General features: G+C 48.2%; 1 protein-coding gene across 1 annotated transcript in view; it reads right to left on the bottom strand.

Moving 5' to 3' along the window:
• LOC136967381 (adhesion G protein-coupled receptor L3-like) overlaps positions 1–24,944 on the bottom strand; it is a 66,555-nt gene that overhangs the window by 25,759 nt on the left and 15,852 nt on the right. Inside the window, exon 3 of the mRNA XM_067261147.1 lies at positions 11,363–11,576. Coding sequence (XP_067117248.1) covers positions 11,363–11,576 — 214 coding nt within the window. The remainder of the gene's footprint in view (positions 1–11,362; positions 11,577–24,944) is intronic.

Below are 24,944 nucleotides of genomic sequence, written 5' to 3'. Positions count from 1 at the left end.
GTGTCTCCCAAGACAGGGCCCAGCGAGGAGAGCGGGGTGGAGGTGGGGAGGATCACATCTCCGAAAGCACAGTGGGCTGACTGTTTCTGCGTGTTCCTCCTGTGCTCGTATCAGCTGATCCCACCGCAGGCCTTCGGAGGTAAGGGGAGTCCCTGTCGTGACAACTCTTTAGATTTTCTAACAAGCTCAAAACTAGCGCGCCACGGCACCACTCGGTACAAGCCCAGACCTGGTCCTGTTGGTACACGGTGCCACGACTAGCTTCTTGGGACGCTGTTTAGTATTCTGACCTTGTACCTAATCAGAACCCACCAGATGTTGTTCCTGCCATGAGTCAACAGCGTTGTAAACAACAATATTGGGAAACAGTGGACAGCGTCAGTTCCGCTGTCAACCCAAGGTGACATGAAGGGAAATCTGATTGAGTGGCGACAGAGTCGTTGGTAAACTATTTCTTCCCCTCCCACACTTTACCTCATTCCCTCCGGCTCCCCTCGCGCAACGTTGTGCTTCCTCTCTTTCCTAACTCATACTCCCCTCTATTCTACCTGTTTTTCTTGGAACGAAATCTCCTTCTCCCCCTTCCCTTTCCCTCTCCCTCCTTGGTCTCTCCTGTCCCTGTCTCCCTGTACACTCTCCGCTTCTCTCTCAACCCCCTTCTCCACCTTCCCGAGTCGTCGTAGCGACAGCAGCAGCACAGCGCTAGCGCGGCGGCAAAGACCAAACAGCGAGACAAGGATGCTATTCCGGGTGGCGGGCAAGATGTCGGCGCACACCTCGTCACGAGTCATCCAGTTGTGCCGGGCCACGGTCCAGTGACAGAGGCTCCTGAGATGGAATGAAAGACTCATCAATATGAATGCCATCCAGCGAGCTAGTTGGAGCTTCCCCGCTGAGCGATATTGACACGCTCTCAGTCAGAGAGCAGCCTGCCGTAATTAGCTTTCGCAAGCAAGTGCGGGCGTCGGGAGGAGAGACGCCACTCGAGACCACCGGAACCTTCCTTTGAGTGAGAGAGATTGCCGAGTTGGAGTTCGTACGAGAACACAGGCGGGCGGGCCGCCCGCAAGCGAACACGCCTGTTTTGTGGCGAGTACTTCTAGAAGTGTGTTTTGTGGGAGGCTGATGATAAAATGCAGGAAAAACAAGATTAACTACTCTTTTGGTTGACCTTAGGAAAGCAGCAAAGCCTTACCTTTCTTTTGATGATTAGAAAATGAGAACAGTTATTAACAACAAATTATATTATGTTAACGATGCACAAGTTAATCAGGTTCAACAGAGTCCTTGGTAACCTTGGGGCAGAATCTGGAGACACTCCAAAAGGTTAGGAGCAGGATGTGAAAAGGTCATCATTGTTTATATGGATCCAAATTAAGAAATGATCCGTAACCTCTCCCCTTAAAACAAATCAATTCCAACCTGCTTTAATCTCGTAACGATGAGGAACATGGTTTCATTTCATTCGCTCAGTCAACAGATACATCTCCGGTACAGTGAGGACTGTGCACTCACTTTCCAGCGCTGTCTACATGCAGAGATTTCCACAAAGCACAAGACGAACTGGAAATGCAATCCTGGGGCCTGTATTAGCATTTTGAGTATTTCAGCGAGGCTTTCTATATGTTTGGAGTTCAGGGGTACAAACTCATCGAATATTCAATCCCACGCTCTCGCTCGATCAAAGTGAATTATGCAATTGAGGTATGAAACATTGATCAGAGATGGTGTCATCAGTTTTCAAGTTTAAAGATTGATACTTGGCTCCCGCCAGTTTCATGAAAATCAAACGCATGGACTGTTTGAGAAGATCGAGATCTAAAACGACTAACTGCGGCCTTTCCAACCACGTCAGAGTTAAAAACTGCGACGTCTGCCGGGAAAAAACAACTGGAAACGTAACCCGTTTCAACAGCCCTGTGAGGGAGACGGCTTGTAAGAGACGTGGCGTTAAATGAACGTCGGCTGCCTTGGAGCTGTAAAAGCAATCACTGCCCTGCACTGTAACCCCCCCTCCTCCCTCCCCCCTCGCGATACAAAACTGGTCTGGAAAGTGTTACACCGGGGTGGAGTGGGGGGGTCGGGTGGGGGGGGGTAATACAAGTCCTTGGGGAGGTACACTGCATGCTTGAGAAAGAGTGAGAGAGAGAGAGACAGAGAGAGAAGGAGGGAGAGAAAGAGTGGTTTGGGAAGGAGAGAGCCCCGTCTTGCGCCCTGTCTTCGACCGGGCCCGTAGACCAGCAGGCGGGGCTAGGAAGCAGGTGGCATAGCAGTCGATCTCTCTCTGGCTGCCCCCCCTACCACCTCCAGCCCCCGATCCCCACCCCATCTCCACCCCCGAGTGCCTCGCCCACAAGACCTGGCCAGTGGCCACCCATTCATGTCTGGATTAAGCCCCACCACAGGGTCGTGCTGGGGTCGGGATTGAGGATTCGAGCATGAGTGGTCGAGCAGGGGGGGGGATCAATCACATGGAAAGAGAAAAAGATTTTGTGGAGCAGGGAGGAACTGGGAAAGAGGTATGAATTCAAGAGGACAAAAGAAACATTTCTGCCAAAAGATAAAGACAGAGAGAAAAACAATTATTAAGGAAGAGAGGGGGGGAGTACAAACGGACACAGACAGAGAGAGAGAGAGAGAGAGAGAGATAGAGAGAGAAAGAACGAGACAGAGAGCGCTAAAGAGAGAGACAAACAGAGAAACAGAGGGGGATTGAGAGAGGTAGAGATCCTCATAACTGTTGAGCTCGAACTGGAGTCCGTCCCAGTCCAACAGCTTGAGTCACCGTTTGACTGGGACGGGGGCCTCCACATCGGGCCTGCACTCCGACAAGATGAGCCCACTCTCAAGGGCTCAGCCAGATAACACACACACACAAACACACACTCCAAACATGGTCACAGCTGTAGTATGCTGAGAGAGAAATGGAGAAGTGTGGAATCATCGAGAGGAACTGGCACAAACAGAGCGTACGCTCGCAAAACAAACCCAAAATACCTCCATCACATAACAGTCCAACGTCCTGATTATGATGCTCGATGCAAATGGCGGAAAACCCATCAACAACATCAGCAGAAAGCGCAGTTTGTTGTTATGTGATAGACACAAGGCATACATAATGACTTAGTTGATCCAATTCCAAAACAAATTTATACTGGAGTTTAATTTGCGCTCACTGGCCTAACTAATGACCATAGAGGGGATTTAGAACATGATATATTATTCAGAAAATGAGCGTTGTGGCTTATCTCATGGTGAGCGGCGCTTTCAGTTCAAGCCAGAAGATGAAGTGGGAGAAAGCTAGCCCTATGATGAGGTCATTCCTTAGGAAATGAAAGAGGGAGGGGGGAGGAGAGGGTGGGGGGTCGACCTCCGACCGCCCCTCCTCCGTGTCGGCCTATGACTCTGAAAATGATGTATGGTAGGGGTACAATATGGTAAATACAAGACAGGGCTTTCATTACCAAGGTAATTTACACTGGGTTCAATCAACCGGCGAGGTGTAATGAAACGTGATGTCTCGTCTGACACCTGGGGGAATCCATGACTCACCCCTACGTTACCCATCCAGGTGAAACCCCCGACGTTCGACGTCAGATAAAGAATGAAACTCTGTATTCTCAAAATGCTCCCACTGCATGCGAGTGAAAGGATGTGTATCAGGAGGGTGGGTGGGGGTGGGGGGGGGGGGGGAGAGTGTAAGAGTGTCAGGAGGGCTAGCAATCATTTGGAGATGAGACGTGAATCATCGGAGCATGGAAGTATGTTGTGTTTTTCATCTCGGAAGCAAGATGAATAGCCAGTGAAGTAACAAAAGGTCAAGGGAAGTTGTCCGCCCGCTCCTCCGAGCGGGAAATAAATAAAGAATATCGTACCAAGCGAATTACGTAAAATGAAATCGACATCAAATGACTGTATCCTCCCACCCACCAATTAAAATGAGAGGAGAGACAGAGAGGGAAGGAGTACTGCAAACAACAGAGGGAATTATGGGAGTGTAGGGGGGGGGGGGGGCTCACCCAGTGGGCTGGTGCAGCACCTGCTCCTGTCTGAATTAGCTCTTTCTTTACTGTTTTGACTCAAGTGAAACCCGCCTTACCCTCTCGCCCCCCACCCTCGCCCCCACGCTGACAAATGGACTGTGAAGTCCTCCCGCCATTTACTTTCATTAGCGCCAATGTTTAGCTAGCGATGGCGGCGCGAGCTATTAATCTGACAAAGTATCACTTCGGACCTCAGAGTCAAGGTTTCCTGGGGATAACGTACCGGGGCGAGGAAGAATAACATCTCAAACTTTTCTCCCCCCGTTCGACCTGTGGGGCTATAACCGAACCCCAAGGGTCATACAAAGCAACTCAAAATGGCTGCTGAAACAGGTCTCTCAACCGATGGGGCTACCTCAATTCACCATCTCTTGTTTCTGTCTATCCCTCGAGACATATCAATCCGCTCCGCATGGGGGACGACCCCAAAAAATACTTTCTCCACCGCCGGCTTCGGCCTCCTTTCCCCTTAATAAGCACAGACTGTGGTCTGGTCCCAGACCTGGACTTGGCCGTGGGCTGAAAGGTTAGGCTGCCAGCCTGAAATTTACTGCACCTAATTGGCCAAATGGAAATGCAGAGGGATCTTATCAAGCTGGGTTGAGGGGTGGGAGGCAAGAGGCAGGCATGGACGGCTGAGAAATGAGAGAGCTTAATGAATGTCTGATGATGTCATCCATTGAATGGGAGGGAGGGGAAGAATACTGTAGAATTAGAGGGGGACGGGGGAGGGGGGGAAAATCTCTCTCAATTTAAAAAGGAGGCATTATGGGAAAAAGGGATGTAGGGCTGTTGAAAGCAAACAATCACAGATGGGACTGGGGTTTACATTCCTAAATTAATAATAGAACTCTGGATTGCATTTATTGCTTTGCATGTTCCGGTGAATTCTGAAGGGAAGATTTAGAACTCTCTGCAAGGTTTTCTTTCTTTTTTTTCTCTCTCCGTTTCATTATTATTTTATCCCTTCACATATATCACTCTGTATTCTCAGGAATGCGGCCCAGTTTCGGTTTCATAAGGCCGGCATTTGTCTTTGGATTAACAACATGCCACTAGCTCACGCTGCGAATACTCACGCTCGCCGACAGGTGCTAAACACGACTAAGGTTATCAGTAGTGAACTAGCCTGAATAATAGGTATTATGGCCTTCGTACCCACACCAAAACCAAGAAGGATTCATGGGACGGATAAAAATGGCCTCCGTGAGGATCTGCTCTGACCCGTAAACACACCACAAAAAAGACACGCACACATACCTTACACAGCATCAACGCCTTTAAGCGTCAATACACATGCACAACACACAGTCAGCATATGAAGGCCTTGCGCATTCCCTTCCGAATGGCTCAACATCAAATCCCCAGGGTACGGGGGGGCGAGAAGCTGACAGAAGCACACCTCATATGCAGGATATTTGTGATTCCGATCTTAAACCCCATGCATAAATTCGCCCGGCGTCTCTTTGTTTGAGGAGTTAAAATGCTAATGCCAGTCTTGACTTTAAACAAGGAACGTACCAGAGGGAGGGCTTTAAGGGTCATGCATGGCCAATGATGGTGCCATCGGCTCATCCGCCTGCCTCCGTCGGCTCTCCATTCATAGCGGTGGGTGGCTGGTTGCTTCCTGTTCTAAACCCTTTCCATAATCTGACTGAGTGCTTGGCTGAGACATAATATACAGCAGTGCTTTCGATTTCGATTTATATGTATTTGAAATATCCAAACAACGCCTTTGGCTAATCCTGTTCGGCGTGAGAGCGGAATACAATGATGCATATATCAAAGCCAGGAGGAGGGGGTTAAGCAGGAATGAAGTCTTATTCCAGATTGTTTACCCGTTAGGATCGAAGATACCTAAAAGGTAAACTAGTTTCAAGGGAGCAAATCTGCAAATGTTCTTGATGGATGGGAAAATCTCTCTTCAAAACGTAAAAGACACAGTGTGGTTGTAAAGCCAAAATAGCTTTTAAGTTGCCGACTTCAGATCCGTCTAATTGATGTCGGAGAGAGAAATATCCTGCCTACGCTTGTGAAATTGGAGTTATACACTTCCTTCATACATTCTGCCCCATATCAGCGGGCTTCATCAAACGGCTGAACTTTAATTGCAATTCCTCCAACTTTCATGAGCTAAAAAGAAAGAAAAAAGAGGGGAAGAAAAGATGAGAGATACGAGGAAGCACAGGAGGAGGAGAGAAGCAGGGGGATAAGGACAGGGTGATGGGATATTAGACAGATGGCAGACGTTTTGTTTGTGGCCTGTTGAACTAGCAGTCTTATCGGGGGTAACTGGGGACAGCAAGCTCACAGTGCGTGCAGGAATTTCCAATTTACTTGGACTTAAAAGGATATGATCTTAGTGTGTGCCCAGCGGTACAAGGTCTTCTTTCTACTTAGCAATGTCCCGAAGTGAGTCCGTATGCCGTTACCTCTCCTCTAGTTGAGAATCTGCTGCTTCAAGATTTACATACACGCACACAGATAGATTATATTTCCTCTATGGTGATTTTTTTCTAAACAAAGTTGAAATCCACATAGAAGTGTGATGAATTCCAACATATGCGATCTGGGAATGAGTGCTGCCAAAACGAACAGGGAAGAATTCCAAGTTGACAGCATATCAGATTTGTTTACAAGTGAGTAAGACATTTGGTTGAGGTTAATATATCAACTGGAAGTCTGGCCTGTATGTTCGTGGTGCGGCATTCCAGTCCACTTTGTTGAGAATGGATTTGGGTAAAGAGAGATTAGCTGAATAGTTTATATGTGATGTATTGTAATACGTAGACCATCACATTCTTGGTAAATCCAAAAGCAGGTCATAGGCCGAGGATGATGAAATCTTGATGGGCTGACGAGATGAACGTCAGGGGAGGGGAAGCCCCCTGATCACCTCACATCCTTCTCTCTCCACCAAGAACATTTGTTTGTTTTGATGTGAATAATTGTTGTGTCAAACCAACTGGCCATGTGATAAAGTGGATGATTCTCTGACTGTCGCCCCCCACCCCATTCAATTTCAATTGTCCAATGAATGTACTCTTCACAAACATGTTCAAGTTCAACCCCCTCCGCACACACACAGAGACATCATTCCGGCTGCCTGGGTGAGTATACTAAATCACAAGCAATGGAACGTGCAACACTAAGACTGCAGAGGGTCTCACACCCAAGCACACACATTTGGAAGCGAGTCCTTTCACCGCCGAGAGCGTAGCCCTCTCACCTGAGGGGCCGGCCGCACGTCTGATGAGAGAAAAAGAGCCAGTGGTCGAAATCAGGCTCAGACATCCAATCAAGAGCAGCAAGGTTCCTCGACTGATAGTGAGGGACGAGGGAGATGGATGAAAACGGTAGGGAGGAGAGGCGAGAGAGGGACAGAGGAATAGGGAGGCAAGGGGGGGGGGCACCTTCCTGTTTGACCCTACCTCTCATCCAGGGGTCATACACAGGCCTGACACAATGCTATCAGCCTTCCCTTAAGGTGCGCAGCGAGGTCCGCAGAGATGCCGGGTGATATATGGCTTTGATATCGCCAGTAATTACGGGGCCGCGAGGCCGAGAAGCCGTGGGGAAAGATAGAGGGTGCAAAACAGGGGGGGTGGGGGGGCTGATGAGAAAACGGATTGTACAGCTACATTTGTCTTTTCTCTCTTTTTTTGGGGGGGGGAAGGAGGTTGCTGTGGGGCTGTTTCTCCTGACATGCTGGAACCGCTAAGGATGTGTGTGTGCGTGGGGGGAGTGTTAGATATGACTGTTCTGGATGCTGTGCTGCGGGCTGTGGCACTTGAGAAAAATACCCATGCTTTGAAGGGTTTATTGTAGAGAGAATTCACCGGGCCCCAAACAATAAAGGCTCCAACCGATATTTAACATGGAGATTCGTGGTAGCATTGGGCTGAGTGGGTGAAACGTCCTCAGATTACAGCTAATTTGGCCCCGATAGCTCTTGCTCAAAATGGAACGCCATTGTCCACCTTCCTCTCCCAACCTAGCTCTTCCCCCCTACTGGAGGCAGTCGGAGCAGCTGTGAGCCGGAATGGCCGCCACCTCCGCCTCGGCGCAGAGGAATCAGTAATGACTCAAAGCCATTCATCCTGTCAGCGGCTTGGTGGGAGACAGCCTTCATTTTGAGATGCATTACAGCACTCGCCGGCCTCGGCACTGCACTATCACTCAGGCTCCCGCCATTAGACCTCACTTAAAAGGCTGTAATGGAACCAAACACCTTGCTGGAGGAGCAGAATGCTCACCTACAGTCTCGGTAGCCCTTCTCCGCCAGGCGTTTCAATTACATTCTTTGAGTATCAATGGTTCGCTTTAAATAGCAAGGGCCGAAGGGGGACGAAGGGGCAGATTTGTCGCGTAGGCTAAATGTGTATTGACAGATAGCCGGGCCGGCGAGACGGACTGTGTTTTTGCGCGTGATGGACGCTCGCCCGCGGCGCGGCGGCCCGAGCCTGCGGCGAGCACCGTCCTTCAGCAGGGAGTGGATGATAACTGAACTGCGGCACCAGTCACTACGAGTTAACCTGTGCCAGCTGGAGAGACAGGTGGCACACAGCCACCCCCCCCCCCCCCCCCAACAAAAAAAAGGACAAGAATCCCAGGAGGAACGTCTCATGAATGAGGGGGAGGGAGATGAGAGAGAGGGCAGGAGGGATCTCAGCCAGGTAGAAGTATCTGGTACTGGAGCAGAGTAGAAGTATCTGGTACTGGAGCAGAGTAGAAGTATCTGGTACTGGAGCAGAGTAGAAGTATCTGGTACTGGAGCAGAGCAGAAGTATCTGGTACTGGAGCAGAGCGTGCCCCTGTCCCTGGGTCACTGCCATATCCATTTAGGGGAAGTGCTCTGACAAGCAAACCTTCAAGCACAGACACAACTAGTTGTACACAGCCATCTTTTTGGCAGAAATATAAAGCAGTTTTTTGGCAGGTTAAGACACTCAGTGACAAATAATGAGCGCAAAAGCTGACAATTCAACAGTTTGGCTGATATTCTATATATTTATCTATTGATTCTTGTCTTCTTTTTTTTGGCCCGCGATACAATACGTCTAAACACTATGCTAGATGCTTGTTATGTAATACCTTGCTAATCTAATCCGACCCGGTAAATTGTAATCTTGGGAAAAAATTGATGAGCAAAGGAATGTGGGATTGCTCATAAGTATGTCAAAGATGCCATCGAGTTATTATTCCTGTGGTGTATTTTTGTCACATTATCCAGTGATTATTTTATCATTTTTACCAGCAGTCTCTGTCTGTACTGCTTTTCATTTTGCATCAACCTCAGCATTATACGCCATCTTTGAAGACACTTCTTTCTCCTTTTTTGTTTGTTTTCGTCTTCTTTTTTTCAAATGAGCTTAGCCACCGGGTTCCTAGCAACAGCTGTGCCAGCTTGGTGAAGCCGGGGGCGAGGTTTGTCACACTCTCACCAGACTAACCAGGACATGCAGCTTTCACATGCTTATGTATAAATGCTGCATATAGGGACCCCCTTCTCACCACACTTCAGGGCCCCCTTGCCACCCACACCCTCCTTCCCCATGCCAACTCCCCCCCCCCCCCCCCCCCCCCTCCCTCAGAGACACAAAGAGAGTGTGTTCTGAATAGGCCTTAGCTGCCTTGTAGCATTGTGAGTCACCCCTGCTAGCCCTGTGACGCTAAAGAGAGCGACGGCGTGGTTTTGTGTGAGTGCCCGTGCTGCTAATGTGGTTTCCTCTGGTTCGATTCATGGCGGCTGTTCACGGGGCGGGCGGTGCGAGAACAAGGGAGCTGCAGGGCGGATCAATTATCCAACAATGTTGAGAAAAAACGTTGTTTGCGTCCCTGCTTCTCACCCCACCGCGTATCTCATCTGCGTCGTTGTCACGCCGACAGTGAAGAGGATGCTGTTAGATAACGTGCCAGACAACATTAGCATTCTCACGGAGGTAGAACGTGGAACAGAGGTTTGGAGAACGCAACGCCTGCATAGGATGCTGAATAGCAATTTAGATAAAGCTTATCTTGAAGGAGTTCTTCCAGCCCACTCATGGCCGCTTGATCTAGAGGCATGAAACAAACATTAACAAACAAGACATTTATAGAGCTGGTAAAGTGCTTCTTGTGAACATTGCTTTTGTTTTGTTTTTGCAATAATATATAACTTTTTCCTGCTCTTAAGTACATAGTGAATTCAGAGCTGGATATGAGCTGGGTATATGTACTTAACATGAGTCATCAAATTGTGTACATGCTCATAAATCTGTGACATAGCGTTGTGCACTCTCTGTCTGCACTGACAAATAGAGGTCCATTTCCTGCTTTCTGCACAATGTAGATCATAACTCTAGGCAAAGCACTGCTATCTGGCAGGAGAGCTCACCCTGGGAATATTTATTTAGACAAATAAGAGATAATGTATTCAAATCATCTCAAATGAACATTGATTTCCATCACGGCAAATTTACGGCTGCTTTCAATTTACAGCCAAGAGACCAAGATGTTTTGCCTGAGAGAATGTTCCAGACTCATTGGAATTCCTGACCTATTCAGGCCAAACCACTGGAAATGCATCTGGGCAAGACTATAACACGATGCCCAAAGCGTGAGTGATAATGGGTTTCTTTAAACAACAAGTACCATCGCAAAATATGCCCTCCTCGCGCCGATCTCCAAACTACAACTCAACAGCGAAACACCTTCTCCTCAAAATCTCACTGAAATCTGACATGCCAGAGACATTGCACACACTGGATTATAAAGTGGGGTTTCTGAGTGCACATTCGCAAGTATGAACGTTTTTTCATCATGCCTCAGAAAAATGGAAATCGATGAAGTGAGAGGTGTCGGTAATATAAGTGGGGGGCGGATTATGATACAAACACCAGTGTCTCATGAGAGGGTAGCAATCAATTCCATCTCAAACTTGATTAAATCCAGACATTGTACTGCAACCTCACAACAGCCCATTTGATTTTAACCCTCAACATGCCAAGTTAGGACACATTCAATATCTGGACCCACCGGTTAATAGAAAGACACAACAAAGGCCAGGCACTGAGGTAAAGATGGTCGACAGTTGAAACTTGAGTGACTTTCTAATACATAAATATTTTTATATAACATGTTAAAAGGGGTTTTCCATCACAGGCCATTCTCCCTTTCATGAAGATTGTCACGTTCCAAAAAAAAATCGAATACAAAAAAAAAGTTCATACACTCAACTTACGATTCGAAAGAGACCAAACTGTCCCTCCTTGAATGAAGGAAGTCAAACTGACACCTCGAAATGTCAGTTGTTTGGAAGTGTCTGGCGTCAAGCATACCTTTGGGACATGATCTTGTATGCATCGGGCAGGTAGCAGCGCGTGTTCTCCATCTGGGCCGGGTCGGCGTCGCAGATCTTGTCGTCCGTGCGGCCGTAGTTGGCGCTCTCGATCATGATGACGTCGGTGCCCGGGCAGCGCAGCTCGATGGGGTAGCTCTCGCACGACAGCTCCCTCCTCACCACCGCCATGGGGATGGGCGCTCGACTGAACGCTGCAGGTTACAGAGGGAGAGAGAGAGAGAGAGAGAGATAGAGAAAGAGACAGAAAGAGAGGGAGAAAGAAAGAGAGAATTAAGTCACAGGAAACAATGATAGAAAGCAACTTGACAAACAAACATCATCTTGCCGTGCAAACAGCCTGAGGAACCAACTTTGTTATGAAAAAATGGAATACTAATTAACTTTTTGATCGAAATATGCCCCACCGAGCATTCAACGAACGTGGACAAAGAGGGTGAGTGAAGTCAATGGTCACACATGGAAAATTCTAGAATGCGAGGGGTTACTATGGTCAAGAGAATGTGGGAGGAGGTGAGAACTCGGGATGTTTTCAGTGGGCGGCAAAACGCTTGGTCCAGGCAGACCAAGAGTGTTGAACAAAAAAGCAGTGAGACGGGTCAAAATAAAATAAAAAGGAGTACGTCTAGAAGATTGCGTTGCTGCTCGTGTTATACGTGATGACCAGCCTTGTTGGGGAAAGCAGAAGTGATAACAGGAGTTCAAGAAGCATCCCACATGACACGTTCCCTTACCAACCCAACATCACAGGACCGCGAAGCTGCATAGAACCAATAAAACACCCATCGGTGCTGGCCTGGCTGCAGAGGGGGTCGAAAGGTCGCCCTCAACTCCAAAACTGGTGTGCTTTGTCTAGACGTCCACTGTTTACTTTTCGACCAGCCAAATAGTAAGAGGCCTGGGGAGACAGGAAGCTGGTCTAGAGATTTCTGCTTTCCCTCTCTCTCCGACCTGGAAGAGGGTGTGTGGGTGTGTGTGTGCATGTGGGTGAGTGGGTGGGTGGTTGTGTGCATGTATGAGTGTGTGCGCGTGTGTGTGTGTGCATGAGCTAAGGGGAGTTCTCAAGGGGGTTAGGTGTTTACAGTGGGAATGAAAAACGAGTGGGAAATGTAAACGTTCGGCTGAGTGACCGCGGGGGACCGTGACAGTTATGGATTTTCATAAACACCCCTTAACAGAAGTGTCTGTGTTGCACAGCCAACACTGGACAATATGTGCAGCACGCATTTATTATGCCGGCTGGATAGACAGCCGTGTGTGTGGGAGTATACTTGTCTACACAGCCCATGTGCCCGTAAACCGTTCTGAAGCGTTTTGCCTTTCGGAATACTCTCAGCTCATTTCCCCACAATCCCGGTCATTAGGAGCGTTCTAGAAGTTGTCAGGGGAACCGCCTAAAAAACGACGAGATCCACTCGTCCGTGACCCCCCCAAAAAATCTGCTCAATATTGTGTCGTTTCATTTAGTCTCATAAATCATTCAGAGTCTGGAGTGTGGGCAGGCTAGGCCACGCCAGTGCAGGTACTTCAGTTTCTAGGGAGACGGCCATCGCTGTCAAACATCACAGACATTTGAATAATTACCTCCGGCTTAGCGGTGAAAGATATCAATTATCTCCCTCTTAATGGAAGGTTTACTCTCTATCTGAGAACTCCTGATCTGGATTGTATTCCAATTCGACTTTCAAATGGAGGAGGGAAGGAGAGAGGGGAAGACGACTCGACTGGCAGACGTGTGCTCGGACGATTCGGCTAACAGAGACTCTGTTGTGATTTCGGAAGTAGCCACGCGTTCGCCTGGCAGTTGAGAGAGGAGGTGGAGGTTGTCTGTGGTTTGTGTCTGTTGTAGTTGGAAGAGAAGTGTCTAAATGCGTCTGCAACAGGTCTGCAATGAATACGGTTCATCGATGAGAGGGCTGAATTGCAGAACCACAGGGTGCTACGAGAGGCCTTTGCAATGATTCCCACAGTATGTTATGCCCCGATCACACATCAATGAATCATGCTGTTTTCTGCATTTGCTTGCGACACGCACACAAAAAAAGCGACACCACATCATTTCACATGGAGAGGGTCTGTGTTAAAGTGTCCCCGGGAGACGTCAAATGGGGTGTCTCAACCTGGGAAGTGTGTGTCCTGACGACTAAAGCAACGATCTAACTCAACAGCCTTCTACGCCTGTGCAAGAAACCCGAACAAAAATCCAACTCATTTAACACATCAAGTCCGCTCGAAAACACATTAGGGCAAACAGAAATAGAACCATCAAACCTATTCGACGAAAGCACGGCCCGCAATCCACTAATGTAAGCAAGTAACCGAATGCCCTATATGTTTTAAATTACCGGCCCAGTCAACAACTCTATTGTAATTACATTTGTGGCCGGAGGTGGTGATTGATAGGGCTCCGATTGCCTGCCTACCAGGGCCAGCATCCTGCCTGTGTGCCAGTGTGGCCGTATCGCTGTCTCGGGGCGTGTTCCAATTCGAAATGTTGCCCCCTCCTCCGCGCCCTTGTCAACTGTACAGGTCACTTCCCAGATCTGATAGGATAGTTACTTGAGGGAGTATTAAAGTGGCATGGAGAAGTAGCTGTCACAAAGGCATATCCAGTCACCGCACGCTTGTCAAAGGGTGTAAGTGAGTAGAGGGGAAAGGGAGAAGGGTAGCTTTCTGGAACGGAACGAGTCCACATACCTCTGGGAATATCATAATGGAGTCTTGGTCCAAGTTGTTCTGTACAGCTCATCTAGCAGTTGCACAGCACTTACTTTGCCTCTCCTCCTACACTTCGGAGACTGTATTCCTACGTAACGCTACTTCTCTCTCTATCTCCCCTTGTTAGATCGTCCCTGGATAAGACCTTTGACAAGCACTGTGCTGAATGGGCAGAAAGCGTCAAGTTTCGAGAAAGAGAGAGATAGCAACTTCACTTGTTGGAACTTGAGGGGTCAGCCCATTTTTTCTATTCGTCTGTCTGTTCTGGCCCTTCAAAGGCTCACTGTGTGAATTCTGCTGAGCCCAAGTCCCCCCCCCACACACACACACAGACAAATGACACAATTCCTCAAATTAATATTTAAAACAATGCAATTAGTCGCCAAAAAGGGCACGGCAAAAGGTCACTGAAAATAACAGTCCTTGGGAAATGTCGCTCTTTGCAGAGCCCTCAAATCATTCAAAGTGGGCCCGCGAAATTGAAAAGAAAAAGGAAAAAAAAGATGATGACTTCTGATTGGGGACCTTGAACAGTGATTTCCTTAAGTAATGAGGGAAAATGTACTCCTCTTGAGGGGCTGAGATGCAGGGGTGGGGCGAGGGGCCCCCGGGGGTCACTGAGAACACACCCAGCCCCTTGGCCCTCCCTCCTTCTCCAATCACCGAGCGTTTCATCTCAGACAATCCAAGCCAGCAATGACATTTAAAAGTCATCATTAATATAAAAACAGTGCCCATAGGGGCCACACCATTTCTGTTCATCTGCCAAGAAACGTGTCACATATAAGGATTAGGGTGTGTGTGTGTGTGTGTGTATTGACTGAAGACTTCGCCATTAGGGAGCTTGTTTGTCAAAACAGGATGCCCTCGGCAGGCTAAACAGACCTGCTTCAGAGAGGAGACTTGGGGTAGGAGAAGTTCCCCTTCCCCTACTAGATCCTGCGTCTCAGGCGGCTGAGAGGACGCTGGGATCCTTCCAGATAATTACGCTATCTCCAATTAGACCTATCATCAGATATATGCTGAGTACGACCCGTTGAGGGAAAATACATGGAGAAAAAAACAGATAGGAGATACGATGTTTCATCGAGGGAGGCGGCTAGTTCCCGTCTGCAGTCTACACAAACTGAAAAATCGAGGGGGCACTGAAATGAGCTTGGATTAAATTAAATTAATGAGAGAGGGAGGACGATGGAGGAGAGAGAGAGAGAGAGAGAGAGAGAGAGAGAGAGAGAGAGAGAAGGGCTGATTCAACTGATCAAACGTCTGTCTCCTTACGCCGTTTTCGGCTCAGCCCACCAAGCGGGCTGATTAATTAGTGCTTGAATCATGATGTCATTATTCGATTCAAGCATACGGGGGCCTGCCACACCCCCTTGGGGCCTCTGCGGAGGACGGATTTGTGGGAGGCAGCATCGCAACAGCCTACCGTTGATGAGGAGGACTTTGAGATTGAGGAACAGGCCTCAGAATGTTATGAATATATTATTTCAACTAAATCACAATCTACTGTCTATTTTTAAGAGAGAAAAACAAAACTAACTTCTATTAAACTGTTCTCTTAAGTAAAAACTTTCACCGCAGGCATAACAATTGCAAAACACCCAGACAAAAACCTCTTCAAAATGCACAATTGATTGACATTCTTCCAATAAACCAATTCAGAAGTGTAGAAGGAAATTGAAAAGTAGTTTTCAATTCCAACACGCTTTCTAACAAGGCTGGAGGGCCTATTGCAATATCAATTGTCATCAGCAGTTAAAAGTTCAACTAAAGCGAGTCGCTGAATGCCCAAATGAATGAATTGCGACACTGTTTATGTGTGGAATCTGAACCATGTAAACCGATCCAACAAAAAGGAGATGACGGGTTATAATAATGCTACAGATAACAGGTGTGCCCCAGTGCCTGCTGGGATTGACAGGCCTCCGAGATCAGGCTAATGACTTCCTGAAGCCTTGACGAATCATGTGGCCGAGCTCAATCAGTGCCGGCCACTGTAATGGGTGGAATGAGGAGAGCGCCATGCCCACGCTGGCGTAAACAGTAATTTGTTTTCTCTCGCCTCCAACTGACACTCACTGAAACACGGTCTGGCAACACACCAAACCACTTGCTCGTGTGTGTGTGTGTGTGTGGGGGTGGGGGGGTTGACAGATCGGGGATATGTGAACACATGTGGCCGCCCCACCTGTCAATCAAGCAGCCTGTCGTTGCCAGGGGGGGGGGGGGAATTGCCCCTGCAAATTAGCATGTGGTAGCTAAGTCATGACGCAAGTGTAGGAACCAACGTCAAACTGAATTTAAATTCAATCTCAACACACACTGCAGAGAGAGTAATTAGCTCATGTTTATAGCAGATGCGGTTAAGTGATTTCATTAAATGATGTAATAAAGTCAAGACTCATGCTAGTTTTAATGATCTAGCCAATCTTTTTCCAGAGGAACTATCAGAGAGTTACATTAGATATAGCCCACGGATGAATTTTGAAAGAATATACTTGCTAATTTGACCATAAGAAGCTGATTCAAGTCAGAAGAACACATATTGACAGACGACATCGTGAACAATAAGCAACATACCCCCAAGCAATGGCCACTGGAACACCTCATCCCCTACAGATTCACACACGTGAACATGTGAAGTGAATTAATTCGACTTCATCGAATTAATACCAACACACCCAGTGTCCAGATGTTTGAGTTGATTGGATACTAGAGGGTGAAGTTGCTTGTGAAGATCTGTGGGACCACTTTGCCGTACGTACTTGTTTTACGTTGACGCAGATTAAACCCCAAGTACCCTACGAGCAACCGAACCATGTCCGCTCCTTGGAAACTAGACTTGAATTTCATTCCAGTTGAACATTCTAAGCAGCTTCTGTTCACCTGATCCATATTGAAACTGACACTGAGCCAACAAATCTGACTTAGCTGAAAGGTAAAGGTTGTCGGCCTATGTACCTTTCTTCATGTTGGTCTAAATCCAACACGTCCTAGCACGTGTGCTTTTCCATTTGTTTTCTCTTAGCGTAAACAGACTTGATGTATGTGTCATGTGTTAATTTGACACTGCACCAACATTGTTCTGGTGTTTTGTATGCACAGTAATGTTGTGATGCAAAACAATGCACAGCCTTTGTAATCCACATTCAGTCAAAAGACTATTTATATATTTATAAACACAATGGATCGTTGTTTTGCCCAACTTCCCATCTCAGTTTGTCAGATATTTGATTCATTTTAAGGTAATCAGATTTGAATGATTGGCTAATCTGCTGTAACCGTCAATGACTACATCTGTCAGATGAGGCTGTAGCGGTAATCCAGGCCCAAGGGGGCCGCCGGAGGCCGTCAGGGCTGAAGACGGAGGCTGTTGGGTGAGGCTAGAGGCTGGGGATGAGGCTAGAGGCCACCAGGAATGAGGACGGGGCAGCAGGCTGTGGCTCATTCTGCTTTGTCACACTGACATTGTTTGGCCTCTCCTCCCTATCCCCCCCCCCCACACACACATACACACACACTTCCCCACTGCACCAATCCCCCGACCGTGCCTCCCAGTTGCTTCGGAGATGTTGTTGGCCAAAACGAACACCCCTCGCCCCGTGTCACACCACCCGTGACAACGTACACAGACACCCACAGAGCACTTGTGCACGCATGTTCACGTTTATTTAAAGCACAATCACAGTGGTCGGAGAGTGCACTCAAACACACACACATACACAGACTTGCGATGCCTCCAGAGCCGACGTGACTCAACTTGCCCTTGCTGTGACACAAAGTTTAATTGAGGTCGAGGAAAGAAACAAAAAGATGCCTCTCCTGGCGGATGAAAGAAAGGGCTTTCTTCCCTGTGCTTTGCCTTTGAGGCTGCCAAAAATCTAATGGCAGCTCCTGACAGCACACAGGAAGCAGGAAGTAGGGACTAAATATAGCCCTGGTGAAGTAAGGAAGACTCGCCAAACAGCGTCAGGAGTATCGTCTGTGAAGTTGATGCTTGTCACGTTATTTACGTCAACTGAACTGCTGTCCACGCACTCTTGGCCATGTTTGGGGACATGCCAACGTTCAGACAGAAAAAGGGACCGGATCTTTTTTTCTTTCTTTTTTTACCATGGCAACAAAATATTGGAAAACATTAAGGAAAAGTAGTCGGTGGTACTCTAAAATCCATTACATTTTAAAAACCAGCATGGATGCAAGCCCAGCAACCTAGACACCTTCCCACAACCCGAACATAACAAGAGTATCCTTAAATCAAATTTAAATGTATTAAATGAGAGTTGAATGCACTTCCATTATATTCATCCTTATCTACACAATTGCAAGTGTACTCAAAATACCAAAACATCATTGGATATTTGGATATTTATTACCGACTTTCATTATTAAGTATGGAATTATGTAAGTATGTTGGCACTTGTACTTTTTAAGCATACAGGGATGGACAGGAAACCAAGCGAACAATGTGAAAAGAATGCCGTTTTCCACAATAGCACAGTGATTGTCCCACAATGAGCACAAATCGATCTTGGCCGAGGCGCTAACGTGCTGGCGTCGGTAGAATGGCCTTTCCTCCGGCAGTCGCGACAACATTCGTAAAGGTGTCGCTCAGCCTTAATGTGAAATGAAGTGCTGTGTGGAGCTTCGATTGTATGACGGTGTCATTGTCGTATTGTTGGACGGCAATTGGGCCCTGATTCTCATACGAGAACAGTGGGGAAAAAAAACACTTAATCCATTTTGACCTCAATCAGTCGATGCTGGAAAATAACTATCAGACATGTACTCTCTCTTTCTCTCTCTGCACATTACAGTAAGCTGGTGGTATGTTCAAATGCAGCTGTGGGGGTGGAGTGTGTGTGTGTGCGTGTGTGTGAGTGTATGTGTGTGTGAGTGAGAAAGCGAGCTTGAGAGAGAATGGATTACACATTTTACATAAAGGTTGGTTGACAATCGGTTCAGAATGAAATCTCCCCTTGTGTGTGTATTTGATAAGGCTGAAAGGAAAATTCTGCAAGACAAATGTGGCAATATCCTCGTTTGGAATGAGGAAAAGGGGATGTTTATTGCGGGCGAAGAGAGAAGTGTTCCATATCTAACCGCTCCTCTGCTGTTTCATGAATACTGAACGCCTGCTTCACCCTGGCAAAAAAACATGAAAGTGTTGGCTTGACTTCTGATTTATCAAATAAAAAAATAAAAAAGATTAGGATGAGATAAAAGATAATATTCTTTTTATGTTTTCGGTCTTTCAGTAAAGCTCTAGTTGTTGCTGTATTCCATATTTGTAACATTATTTTACACTGCAATATAACATCCAAAGGATATTATATTGTATAATTATATTATATAAAACATAATTTATACAAATTACAGCTGGAAGCTGTACTGTTTACTTACATAATGAAGAAAGGGAAATTATTCAAATGTAGAATTAAAATAGTGAATCAATGCATATGTACATATTCCTTTTAATTAAGTAAATTAAGACACGTTTCTGGAACACTTTTACTGACAGACAAAAAGTAAGTACACTAATTGTTCCCCAATATGAGTGTGTGTGTTCGTAAAAATAGCATAAATATGATTGATAACATGACATGCATCCACATCCATCCACATGAACCTCTTATGACAAACAGTGAGTTAGGTGTGTTCATCTACACGTACAGCAGAGGGTGTTCAGTTGCCCTGAAGCCGAAAGTGGCACCGTTGATAACAACTGGATCAGAAGGTAAAGCCCTTCCCTCGTATACGCCTCCCTCACCTCTCCGGGGTACTTGACAACACGGTGTGGTTGCTATGGAGGGGGGGGGGGGGGGGTCACGTGCCCTGGGGACGACTCTTCTGTTCCTCACCAAGCTCTGCTGATGTGGGCAGGGTGGCACCATTCAAGACAGATTACCGTACACACACGATGCATGGGGACAGATTAAGCCTACGCACGGCAACTGGAGTGTGCCCCCCCCTCCTCCTCCCTCCCCCTCCTCCCTCCACTCCTTACACAAGCTCTCCCTCCCTGAGGCTCTGTAAAACGTGTGGGCGGCGCGTGTGTGTATTGCGTGGAGCATGTTGCTACCCCCCCTGCCACCCACCCACCCCCACCCTTTCCTCCACCACGGAAAAATACCCGGCTCTTACCTCACGCAGCCCTCTCTCCTCCCCACTCCCTGGGAGGGTGACACCACAGACTTGGAGAGGAGGCACGCCCATCTGGCCGTGATGGAGGGGAGTGGAAGTGTCTCCCCCAGGGACTGAGGACCCTGTGTTTTGGGGTGGGAGGGTGGGAGGGTGGGGGTGTGTGGGGGGGGGTGTGGGTGGTGTTGCGCTAGCAGCTAATTCGCTGTTCTCAAACAACCGTCGCTGAGTCACGCCACGGGAGCCTGTCAGTCGCACGCCGACGCGAGGTCAGGACATGACGAAGGGGGGTTGACAAAAAGAGGGGGGCGGCGGGGCGGCAGTGGAGTAGCTCTGCTTATCCCATGGGGTGCGTACGAACGACTTAGGGCGGCACGCCACAGGTCTGATTGGGAGGGTTGCAACGCTCGGTCCCGGAACGCCGCACTTCTCTCCGACATCTCGCCCCCCCCCCCGCTCCCCCCCCGAGCGCCTGAGATCCGGCAATCGCGGTGGTGACGCGAGGAGAAAAACAAGACGACTTTGAATATGCATGAGGCAACGTGTGGGCAACTAATCAAACGAGCTGTGACGCAGTACTGAATGAGTTACCCTTTGGAACGGAACTACCTACCAGAATTCAAAACAGAGAACTGAAAAACTGAGGATTGGGAAAAATAACCGAAACGACGTTTTTTTGTTTTTTAAGGACTCTGAAGTTCATATCAGGACTGCAGCCCAAAGAATATTCAATAGCACCAGTAAGGAATCAAAAACCAACTAGTTTAAAAGAGAGTGCATTTTGAATGGCCTATCCTTAGTACAGATATCAAGTATGCCTGGGCCCTTTCTACGACAAATGTACTGTGCCTTCCTTCCGGAGTATTCATACCTCTACAATACCAGCCTTGTTCACTTTGCGAGCTATGGGGAGGCCTTGTATGATGCGGTTGTTCCAGCATCCTCTAAGGAGTCTCTACCCCTGACAGTACGTTCACGCCCGAACCATCAAGATGGGTCTCGCGACACCACAGGACGCCGAAGACCACGACGGCTATCTCTCCCTCCGTCTCTCTCTCTCTCTCCCTCCGTCATCCCTCCTCTCCATCTCTCGTTTCACGGCTCCCTCGGTCCATCTCGCGGAGGCAGAAAGGGCCGCATTATCACACAGGGAAAAATGATCCCCTTCAAGTCCCCCAGCCACTGAACAAGGGCCAGTGATCACGGAGAGAGGTGTGTGTGTGTGTGTGTGTGTGTGTGTGTGTGTGTGCACGTACCGGAGTGAGAACGGTGAAAGTCGTGTGTGTGTTTGTGTGAGAGAGGGGGCGACACTGGGGAATGTGCACCTGCAATATTTCTCACTGGACACAGGCTCTCTTTTGTAGCGTCTCGTCCACCCTATCACAAGGGGGAATCTACTTAGGGTTTGAGGAGGAACATTAAAGAGCACCCTAATAGCTAGGTGTGGACTTCTTTCACTGGACCCTGCCCCGACATTTAAATAAGAAAGAACACAGCACTGATACCAAAATGGAGGCAGTTTGAGGAAAGGGGGGGGGGGGGGTGATAGAGCAGATCTGGCAATCTCACAAAACAGTCAAAAGTAAACAGAAGTCATAGCTCTCTGGAATCCATTTGTAGACATGAATAATGCCATGGGAAAGCCTAAAGTGAAGGGTAATAAGAAAGAAAAATGACCTCTCACAGGATAGCCTTATTGAGCGGTCCAAATAGCCATAATATATTGTCTTTTTAATCTTCCGTGGCATGTGGCCCTTGGTGTGTGATTGTGTGTGTGGGCGTGTGCAATGTCGTAAAAAAAAAGACAAAAAAAAAGAGATGTGTGCACATGTGTACATGTGTGCACTTGTGTGTGTGTGTATGTGTGCACGTGTGTGTGTGTGTGCGGTGTGTGTGTGTGGGTACGAGGTGGGGGAGAAAGTGTTCATTCCTATCATGTCTGGGACCTCCCACGGGTTTGTCCTGGCCCAGGATCAGCTCAGGCAGCTCATGGGAGGACAGTGGGAGGTGACTTCAGGGGGGTGATCCATCACTCCACCAAATTGACAATCCATCCATGGCAGTGACGGCCTCCATGCCAGATTGAGGGCAAGCCGTGACCTCAAAGCTTGCATATTTCTGTAGAGGAGGGGGCTGGTGTGAGAGGAGTGTGTGCGTTGCGGATGTGCTTGTGTGTGTGTGTGTGTGTTTTGCGGATGCGCTTGTGTCTGCGTGTGTTTTTGGGTGTGTGTGTGTGTATGTGTGTGGATTCACACATCCCAGATAACACTTGCCATTCAAGATAGGATTTTATCCTGCATCGGCTTGACCCTGACACAATTTCAAACATAACGCAGGAGGACCAAAATATACAGCCTTCTATCTCCTCTCTTTTATCTCCATCACTCCCTTTCTCTCTCTCTCTCTCTTTTTTTCTTTCTTCCTCGAGCACAATTAATAAGAAATGGAACGGGCCGACCGGCTTCCCAAAGGAGGACGAATGCCTCAACAATGGAGCCCTTCTTTTGTCAATGGCTGTATTGAATTCCCATGGAGGCCAGTGTGCCACATCGAAGGCCATCTCCAGTATCCCCTCCCTCCCTCCGTCCCTCCCTCCCTCCCTCCCCTCTTACTCTCCCTCCCTCTTGCTCTCCCTCCGTCCCTCCCTTCCTCTCTCTCTCTTATCCGCAAGGTCTGGCTAGGCTAATCTGCTCAACTGTAACATTTGATCCCAGCTTCGGCATGAATGCCGACTTTACAATACTTTGTATTGATTCGCGTGTGTGTGTGGGGAGGGGGGGGGGGGGGCACTCTAGAAGCTTGGTTGCCCGTACTGCAGGAAAAAGAGAAGAAGAGGAGGAGGAGGGGGGGGGGGGCAGTGTACCTCTCCTTATAATTGGACCGTCCCCATTTGCACCCGAATGTAGTATTAGGTAAACGTAATTAGATCCTTTTGTCTTTTTAGTCAAATTCACTTTCTAAACTCAAGTTGTAAATTGCCATGCGTGAATGAGGGAGCGATAGAACAAAAGAGGAAACGAGCGAGAGAGACAGGGAGGAAATGAAAGAGATAGCGAGACGGAGGCAGAAGGGGGGGAAACACTTTGGATATGCTGATAAGTGATTAATCCCCTTTCTTCTCTCATCGTGAGGCAAAATAGAGCATTGGACGGTATTGTTTTCCCAGCCACAGCAAGGTGATATCTGCGCGGTTGTTCTTCAGTTGACCAACCCCCTGCTATTGGGGCAGCTTTGTACTGCCAACAGCACTCGGGCTCAATTCATTCCATTTCACATGACATTGCGTTCATGTGGCAGACGCCGTCACCCAAAGCGACATGCAAACGGAGCATATGGAAAGTCCAACAGCAGATCACGGATCAGTTCTACAGTATTTCGGCGGTCAGAGTCAAGGTCTGTATCTACTAGCTGGTATTATTGACTCTTATTGACGTTAAATGCAGACTCTCCCTGCATGCCACACAACCTACTGCTAACAGCATACCTCGGAATTAGTGACCCATTGATCAAATAAAGTTCATGTTTGTAGGTCTGCCTGGGCCCGGTGTATTTATTCCAACCACTGAGTCCTTGCATTGACCCTTTGATTCCGTAAGGTGCTACGCTAACAAAGAACGCACCAAGGGCAGCGGTCTTGAACGGCCGGCGGGTGGCCAGGGGGGACAGAGAGTGTGTTATGTCACCGGGCAGGGCAGTCTATTGGCTCCGAGAGTGACTCGCATTGAAACACGAGCCGTGTAGCCTTGTGTCAGACCACAACAACGGAACACAACACGACAAGCTCATCAAGGGAAGGCCCCCTGAACTGACCCGGCAAAGGAGAGAAGAAGATTTCTTTCTGTATTTTTACGGGGGGGGGGGGAAACCCCCCACTAGACTTTGTCAAAACAAGAAGCGGCTGTGTGAACCGCGCTGTCGAAGCACGCAGCGCGAACCCCGTTTTTTTTTACCTTCAAAAACCCAGCGCTGTGCGGGGTCCGCAAAATCTCTCCGTCCAATTTGCGTAGGAAGCGCGTATCTGCAGATATAGCAATAAGTCACCGCAATTACAGGAGAGGGGTTGGAAGGGGTCCAATCACAGGACCGGAAGGAGGAAGGACAGCCGGGCCACCCGCTTCGACACGCCCGTACGCTCCGCTGTACCTCTGACAGAGAGCTGACACAAGCAATCCTGCACAGCGCCCGGGATTTACATCACCCACGCCGGTGTCATCATGCAGCGCGTACCGTACAGTAGGCGGCCTGCCTCCTCTCTAGCCCCCCAGTATAGCTTGTAACATGTAGCTTACCCTGACATGTAAAAGAACATGACGCTATATGTGCATCCATTACGGCTCTTGGCATGGGATCAATCGACGCTCCTTAATTTGTTTATATTTCACAGTGTGTAAAAGGGAAGTGAATAATTGATGGGGGCGGGGGGGGTTATAAAGCACGGCTTTAAGGGCCGTCTCCTTCGCGGGCATATTTTTGGACCCTCGCTTAACCGCCCACTCGTAGATGCGAGGCCAAAGGCCGTTCCGGAGTTTTTCCGCTAAGATTCCACTTTCGGCAGGGCCGAACGCAGCTCCGTCTGGAGGGGGGGGGGGGGGGGGGGGGGTCAGTCGGTGATATTTCTCCAGCCCCAGCCCGCCAGGCGCCACACACACACACATTAGAGCTCCTAATGTAAACTAACATCCACCGCCACTTGGACCCCC

This window comes from Osmerus mordax, chromosome 23, assembly GCF_038355195.1.
Source record: "Osmerus mordax isolate fOsmMor3 chromosome 23, fOsmMor3.pri, whole genome shotgun sequence".
Taxonomy (NCBI): domain Eukaryota; kingdom Metazoa; phylum Chordata; class Actinopteri; order Osmeriformes; family Osmeridae; genus Osmerus; species Osmerus mordax.
Note: the sequence above shows the minus strand (reverse complement) of the source record. Positions and strands in the feature narration are given on the sequence as shown.